Source organism: Salarias fasciatus, assembly GCF_902148845.1.
Source record: "Salarias fasciatus chromosome 7 unlocalized genomic scaffold, fSalaFa1.1 super_scaffold_4, whole genome shotgun sequence".
NCBI classification, from domain to species: Eukaryota; Metazoa; Chordata; class Actinopteri; order Blenniiformes; family Blenniidae; genus Salarias; species Salarias fasciatus.
The window spans coordinates 18964481-18972987 of NW_021941229.1; the positions used below are offsets into that span (position 1 = coordinate 18964481).

General features: G+C 39.9%; 1 protein-coding gene across 1 annotated transcript; it reads right to left on the minus strand.

Annotated features, from left to right (window-relative positions):
• Positions 1-906: 906 nt before the first annotated feature.
• On the minus strand, positions 907-8173 carry ak1 (adenylate kinase 1). Its single transcript, XM_030084575.1, has 7 exons — positions 8047-8173; positions 3831-3865; positions 3205-3240; positions 2946-3109; positions 1992-2108; positions 1714-1905; positions 907-1624 (listed from the first exon to the last, which is right to left on the minus strand). The coding sequence occupies exons 2-7, from the start codon at positions 3835-3837 to the stop codon at positions 1559-1561; spliced, it is 582 nt and encodes a 193-aa protein (XP_029940435.1). The 5' UTR covers positions 3838-3865; positions 8047-8173; the 3' UTR covers positions 907-1558.
• Between the last annotated feature and the right edge of the window lie 334 nt (positions 8174-8507).

Here is an 8507-nt window from a genome sequence, read left to right on the forward strand (position 1 = left end):
AAATGTGATTGCAGGAGCGAACTGTGCGGTGTGTCCGGCATCCTGTTGTGTCTACATGCCGCAGGACCTTGTCCATGTGAATAGCAAGGCATGTTGTTGTTTTCTTGGGTTCTCTTTCAAGGTGTAAAAACACTTTGGAAACATTTATTCAGTGCCAAAAAATCCAGTCTGCGTGATCTGAGTTATAGATCATAATTTTCACAGATGCTTTATAATTTTTTTGCGGGGAGGGCACTGTTCCTATTAAAGTGTCATTTGAGGGTAAACATTTTGATTATTAAATTAAAACACACATTTTCCAAACGGAAGTCATTGCACTAAATGTAACAGAGACCTAATCAAATCACAACAGCTGTCGGACCAAATATAAAGACTTACCTGATTTTTCCAGGCTGTCCACAAGCCCCTGCATTTAAATGTTTACCTGTTTTTATTTTTATTGTTAATGTCTTAATCTAAGGAAGTCATGTTTTCTGGTAAAATTTTCACGTTCATGTTTTACTGAAAAAAAAAAAATCTTTCCATTTTTATTTTTTTTTTATAAATCTGATATTGATAAATTGGGAAAACCACTCCCAATATATTTTCTTCACCTATCTTATGAATTCAGAAACAACTGAACATTTTTTTCATTTGTTATGCAAAATGCCTGTGTTTATGTAAATAGAAAGATTTCATATCTCAAATACGACACGTGAGTCAACGCCGCTGAGCCAATTTATGAAGAGTCATCCTGTAATTCCATTACTTGTAGCAAAAAGGAGAGAATGATTATCTAGAAGCTGAAGCTTAAATGAGCTTGAGAGTCTCTACTTTTGTCCTGAAAGCAGTTGCAGAGTGGCAGAGCTGCTGTCTCTGTCTCTGGCGGTTTTGATTTTTATTTGCATGAAGGAGTGATACTCAGAATTTGTTTTGTTTTTTTATAGGTTACTTTAATTTACTTTTCCCCCACATATATTATAGATACCCATGTTACATCTTGATGAAAAAATAGAAAAAAATTCAAACATCTCTGTGCTTCAAATAGAATTGGAAAATGGTTAATAGATGAATGAATGGCTGTTGACAAATGCAGAAAAGGAAATTGGGTAATTGCACAAGTAAACAGTTTGTCCAGTGCGTCTGTGCTGTTGTTGAAGGCACAGTGATGAGAAAGTCAACACTGGACTCGATGTGAGAGCATTAAAAAGGGGAAAACAGACTGTAAAGTGCGCGTTCATCCGGAGTGGACATGGTGCCTTAAAGGTTAGAAGGTGGTTGACGTTTCTTCAGTGTCGTCCATCAGAAATACATCCATAAACATATTCAGCACAGAATAGAACCAAACAGGTGTGTCTTTCCTTGAAGCAGATTCATTGACTTTAAACTTTAGATTCTTACCGCTGGCTCAGGGTTAGCGTTAAGGCATTTCTGATCCCTTATGACAACTTTTAAAAGAAAAACCAAATGAGTGTGAGGTGTGTAATTTCTTCAGTCCACCATATTCAGTCCTTATGAAAGTCGGGAACTTGAAATTAAAACAACAGCCAGACACAGCTCGTCTCGTCACGTTGTTTTACTACAGAGCGTCGATGGCCTTGCTGACTTGGGCGAAGACGTCGTCCACGGCCAGCTCGGAGTCCACCTGAGCAGAGGATGAGCAAGAACACCACCTGTCAGACTCTACAGCTTTTTTTTTTTTTTTTAAATTATTTCTGGAGAAGTCGTACGCACCTTCCTCACAATACCCCGGCTCTCGTAGAAAGCGATGACCGGCTCAGTGGCTTTGTAGTACAGGTCCAGACGCTTCTTGATGGTCTCCTCGTTATCGTCGGAGCGGCCGCTGGTCTCGCCACGCTTCAGAAGTCTCTTGACCATGGTCTCTCCTTTGGCGTCGACGTACAGCAGCAGACAGGGTTTGCCGATCTTGGAGCAAACAAAGGGTTATTTTATTTTACCCTCATTGCTGCTGCAGGAGTGGAGAATAAAACCCCGTCGCACCCGCTCCCTACCTTCTTCTCAAACTCCTCTCCCTGCTTCACCTCACGGGGGTAGCCATCAATAAGGAAGCCCTTGGAGACATCAGCCTTGGCGATCATGGCATCCTTAATCATGTCTAAGACTGTGTCCTGAAAACAACCCCGAGATGTTATGATCAACCTTCACCGTGATGTGGCACTCACAACAAAAAATACAGCATAATAACCGACGTTTACTTACTGCCTCCGCACTTGTTTGTTTCATATTGCGCATTCAGATAGATAGATATCGAACATGAAATGTAAGAAAATTCTAAAATGAAGTACGTATATCAAAAGGCAAATGTGAAAATGTATACTTTCTTTGTCGGTCTACTACTTGAATTAGTAAAGGTTATGAAACATAAAAGCAACATTTACTCAAATACAAATTCATCTGATGAAACTAATCCAGTCCACTTTTATTTATGTAGCACATTTACACAACGAAAACCGTACACTAAAAGAAATACGATTTCAAACTGTAACATTTCTATGTACTTCAGATCAGCATAAGATAAAAACTGAAATATTTCAAGTCTTTTTTATTGTTATATTCTTTTTGTTTTTGGCTGATGAGTTTTGAAAATCAAAAAACATAATCCAAAAGTGTTTTAATATCTAGTAAAACATTTAAATGTATTTACCTTTTTGTTTTTTTTTAAACCTAGGACCATAATTTTAAAGTTATTGAAACCGTATTAGTTTTTATGCTTAGAGAGTACAAATTTGTCTTAAAACAATGAAATTTTCATTTTTATTGTATTTTTTTATGCATACAGTCATTATGTCTTAAGGCTAAATTACTGTTTTACCATGTTGGATATATTTTTTAACTAATGTCATAAGCCATATACAGAAATCCTAAAGATTTACAGGGCAGGGATAAATAGAGAGACAGCATTTCCTTGTTGTGTTTGTCTTTCTACAAGTGTACATGTCTCTCACCAGGGGGACGAGCTCGCCTTTCTGCATGATGGCCTGGAGCTGTTTGCCCCTCTCGGAGCCAGAGGCCACCTCGGCACGGAGCAGATCCCCAGACGACAGGTGGGTGTAGCCATACTTTGCAACTATCTTCTCACACTGGGTGCCCTTTCCAGAGCCGGGCCCACCTGAGAAGTCAAAACAAAAAAGCATCAGTGGAGCATGAAGGGAAAACCTGCTGGTGGGCAAATGTTGCTGCTGTTTGTTCAGTTTCTCCACTCACCCACAACGAAGATGATCTTGGCGTCTTTAATCTTGTCTGAAAATGTGGAACGGCAGAGAAAGGTCAGCAATGCAAACATGATGTGGTTAGTTTTTCCACACAGCAACAGTTTGAATTCAAAGAAAATCAAGTCGTTTGAACAGACCATCATTAGAGTGGGACTCAGAAGAAACTGCGGCGCGCGTTTTTTCCATTTTTAGTTGCAGTTGAGCGTCACCTGGTCCAACAGACTGTTCTGACTGCACTTGTGTAACTGCAGGTTTGAGCTTTCATTCAAACACTGTTGGCATGACAACTGGACAACTGTTGTCAACCAATAAGGCCCTATAGAATGTGCATGAGTTATAATACATAATTAATGAGTAAAAATAGGAAATTCACACTCAATACTAACTGTTTTTTAATACTGATAACTACTTTATTCCATTAATGCATCATATTTTGTTATTTAGTAATAAAAATAGAAACTACAGACTTTCACTGTATTCTCACAAAATACCAGAAGAGGGCAGCAGAGTCCATGAAACTGCTTAAACAGACGTTTCATTGACTTGAAATTCATCAGATGATTATTTAAAAGGTACATAAAAATCTGGATGAAAGCAAATATCCAAAAAGTTGATTACCTGCCATTATGTTGCTTCTGAGTGTTTTCCTTTAACTGAAAAACAGAAAGAGACAAATTAGTAGCAGGAAAAAAAAAAAAAAAAACCAGAGTGCAACAGGTATCTTCAATAAAAGGGTGTTTAAAAAAAAAGGAATCCATCACCATGAGTTGATTTGCTGTCCAAAGGTCAGAATTACAGTTGTCTTGTAAAACCTAATGGTTTATCCAATGTTACCTTTGAATGATTCAAAGTGAAAGCAACTCATTTTACTGTTCTCGGAAAGACATTTATGAATGATGTTCATTGTTTTAAAATGCACATTAACTCTGCATATCATAGGACACAAATCCTGAAAAAACGACCACTGCAGTCAACTGGTTGGTGCCGTTGGGGTGTGTGTGTGTGTGTGCGTGTGTGTGTGTGTGTGTGCGTGTGTGTGTGTGTGTGTGTGTGTGTGTGTGTGTGTGTGTGTGTGTGTGTGTGTTCTTGTATTTCTATCCTTGTCGGGGCCAAATGTCCCCACAAGGATAGCAAAACGTGGAACGACGTGCCTTGTGGGGACCTTTTTCCGGTCCTAAGTAGGAGAAACAGTGTTTTCTTGACCATGTTGTTGTTACTGAAAAAAGTAAAAGTGCAAAAACATTTCTTTAGGGTTAGGCTTTGTTGTGGTGTGGGTTAGGGTTAGGGTAAGGGTCAGGGTTAGGGGCTAGACATGAATGGGAGTCAATGGACGGTCCCCACAAGGATAGAAATACAAGACCGTGCGTGTGTGTGTGTGTGTGTGTGTGTGTGTGTGTGTGTGTGTGTGTGTGTGTGTGTGTGTGTGTGTGTGTGTGTACGCACACATTATATTTTTATTCATATTTTTATTCAAAAAAAACTTTTCATCAACATTTTTAGCTATTTCTTATGAAATAATTCCAGACTATTTTATCCTTTCATATGACACATGGACATACCGGTATATTTGTCAAATATCGCATATATTTCTGCATGTTTATACCAATTTAAACTAGTTATTTATACAAATATATTTTTAATACTGCACATGAATACAGATTTTGTAACTAGCACACTTGTAACTGTATTTAGAGTATATTCTAGATCATATACAGATAGAATCTTGTACTAGAGAATAGATTCAATGAGGTGTCTTTGTCTCCAACTTCTCATTATGATGATAGATGCAACCTTTTGACTTGATGCAATTCTTTATCCATCTTACTTTTGTATGACTCCACTGCTGTTTTCTTTCCATTAAATGTTTGAAACAAGCTCCATTGAATCAAACAAAATATGTTCTCTCTATCTGTCAGTTATTCCTACAGGCACTGGTTCTTCATAGACTGAGTTCCCTTCATTCCCAGACGCCACACTTTCATCCACAATAAGAGATGATTCCTGGAAATGTGACTGATTTTTGTGCCACATGTTTAAATTTCTTTGTCTATTTAATTAAAAGATAGTACAATTTGCTTGTTTCACGATACAAATGTTTTAAAGTTATTCCAGCACTCTTAATAGCGGTCTGATCTTATTTGATTTTTATTTGGAAGAGAGAAATTTGAACATCCTGTGCTCTATGAGGAAACTGGAAGCATGTTTGGAAGCATGTTTGGTGAGTGAGAACAGGTGCCTGAAAGTCGCTGCTGGGCTCTGCCATGTGCTCAGAGGGGGACAAGTGGTCACCAAGCTTATGACTTGGGATCTTATAGGCTCCGTTTGACAATAAACACTCAGTCATGTTTCCAACAATCCTGAGTTTAATTCAAAGAAATTGCTAGAAAAACAATAAGATTTCCCCATTGCTAAAGAGTTTTTATCGGCCTATCGACTGTAGCACAGGCACATAGCAGAAATACGTGAGGTTGAGCCAAACAAACACTCATCTTGACATTATAACAGAGTGGATGTTTGCTCACCGGCTCATGTCAAATAATCAAACAAATCCATTCAGTACCACGGCAGATTGATAAAGAAGGAATGTGAGGTGATTAGAAAAGTGATACGAGTTGTTTTACAAAAGCTTCACTGCAACAACACAAAGATTGTTTTAAAATTTTTGAGGAGTATGGAGTTAAACTGAGCGGAGTATTCAGGGAAGTTAAAAAAAAAACCTGACTGCAAACAGATAACGTCAATAAAACAACTAGTTTTTGTTGTGATGTATTTTAATGCCTGAGGATGTTATTTTTTGATTTAATTAACTGTTTTTTTCTAATGTTTTTTTTCAAAGGATCCAAAGTGAAAGTGAACCTGTTCATTTTATTCTGCAATCATTGACATTTACTGTGTAGTTAGAATGTTTGATAAGCTAAACTTTCACTTTTGGTTATTGTGCTTTTTTAAATGGGAGACTCCTTTCTGCATGAACTGCGTGAGTGAATGTCTAATCTGAGAAATGGCCGTTAAGTGAAACAAGACTTGTGTCAAGAGGTTAATGGTTGATCTCTTAGGTCACCCAGCAACTCCAACTTGGTAACTGTAAGTTTCATTGTAACTTAAGGCTTTGTGATCATGGCTTCTATCGAATTCTAATATTTGCAAATAAAACTTGTGTTGAGGATGAAGTTGGACTGAGCAGAGTTTTCACTAAAGCCACAAAAGCCATGAGCTTGTCCTGATAATCACACTTGGAACACACCTAAGTACAGGCAGTGCTGCTTCTCAGATGTCCACTTTTATGTCAGCAGCCGTTAACCCTGTGGTCAGTGCAAATGTCACGAGCAGGCTGACATCCGAGTCAGCACACGGCCCGTTTGGGAATCCTGCTCTGGCCTATTATGGTGCCATCTCCTGAGTCCCCTGCATGTCAGACATATTCTGTCCCTCACATGGTGCAAGCTGCACCACCCAGCTGGTGTTTGTGGGAATAAAATCGAGCACTGCATGGCACAGGATAAAAATTAAATACAATTAAAGCATATACGTAAACTGTAATGCAGCAAAATGACTTGGAGGTACATTAAGCCTGCAGATCATTTAAATCCGTTTATTGATTGGCAGATTTTAGTTTTGCACTTTACACAGCCAGCGCCAGCTGCTAAATGTGTCACTATTGTTTCTGAAACACTGAATAGATTCTATTCCATTCCTCAGAGGACTGTGCTGCATATTTGACATGTGGCAATAAGATTAAACCGGATTTGGACAAATCCATTTCAGTTTGGTCCTAAGACATTTTTGTTAATTTCTAAAGCATAGTTTACTGCGATGCAATGTATTTAAAACTGTTATATGACTGGCACATGAGTGGAGAGACATTCTAACATGAATGTTGGAATCTGTGTTGGATTTCCTTTATCTTCCACCCTAAAAGTCAGTCCATCTCTCCTGCCCCGCCCGTGTGTCTTAATTCAGTTTCTTCACATGCAGCCCTGCTAAAAAAAGACCCAGTCAGTCTGCAGCTGTTAAGCCATATCTCTGTCTAGCCCTCCTGAAAAGCACGTGGAGATGAAGCCAGTACTGAAGCCGCTGGAGTGAAAACACAGTGTGAGCTCTCGCAGTGCAGTTTGCACCCTGCAGATTATTCCACGGTACTGTCTCTTTAAGGGGGGGGACAGGGAACCCTGTGACGTCAGCGCAGGAGGAGATATTGCATGTTGTTTGTGAAAGGATGGAGAATTAGGAAAAGTAGTTGTTAGCTGTGGCTGCGGTGGATGTGTCCATGTTCCCAACAGTGGGCTTTTAGAGGGTTTCAGTGTGCAGCCGCATGAATCAATAGCACTCAGTCCCTCTAATCAGCTGTTAATGGGGCTGGAAGCATGTAAAGAGGACTTAAAGGGTGCTCAAGTCCTGTGTGAAAAATGCTGTTTCACACAACACTGACATGTTATCGAACAGGAAATAAAATGCAAAATAAAATGCCAGAGCAAATAGCAGCTGGAGCTCCACATAGAGACGGTGAATCCGGGCTGTATTGAAGGGTAATTATGTAATCAGGAGAGCCATCCCTGTGAATGACACACAGGACTTACATGCCTGTGCAGCATGCAGACATGACAGATCTCCTTTAAATGTCACGCACACCGAAGGGTGGCAAGCAGCATGTCTTGAGGCTACCTGACAGTTCACCATTATGAAATGTCAAAATTCAATCTCCATCCACTTAAGCAGCCCTGCCCACCCTGCATGTCTGCACTCTGTCTGCCTGACACATCCCCATTAGTCCTGAAGTCGGAGCTCTTCCTGGCTGCTCGCTGCCTCCGATCTGCCTCTCGTCCTCTGTACTGACCTCTTTTCTGCGTTCTGGCTCTTAGATCCCACTGCAAGGGGGGCTGCCGTCCCTGGATCCCCGGGAGTGTGTGTCTGCACAGTTCCTGCTGTACGGCAGCCCTCCCTCCCCCATCCTGCTCCTTTTTATAGCTCTGCTGAGCCTGCTCAGCCTGCAGTGCATTCTGGGTAGGAGGGAGGACAAGGGAGGGGATGATGGACAAGAGGAGGGAGGAATGACATAAGAGGCATGGGCAGAGGGGAAATGCCTTCTACTGATTATGTCCGGTTTTTAATTTTTTTTTTTTTTTTAAAGGGCGTTGTGGCTTAAATGTCCCATTAAAAAGAGACCATTTTCACATTTCCACAACCCTTTTTTTTTATATATAAATTCTTTAGTCTCCCATTCAGTCATGCTTGAGCAACCAGAGGTTGGCCAACAGGTTTGGTCAGGTCTTTGTGCCTCATTCCGATAAAGATTAC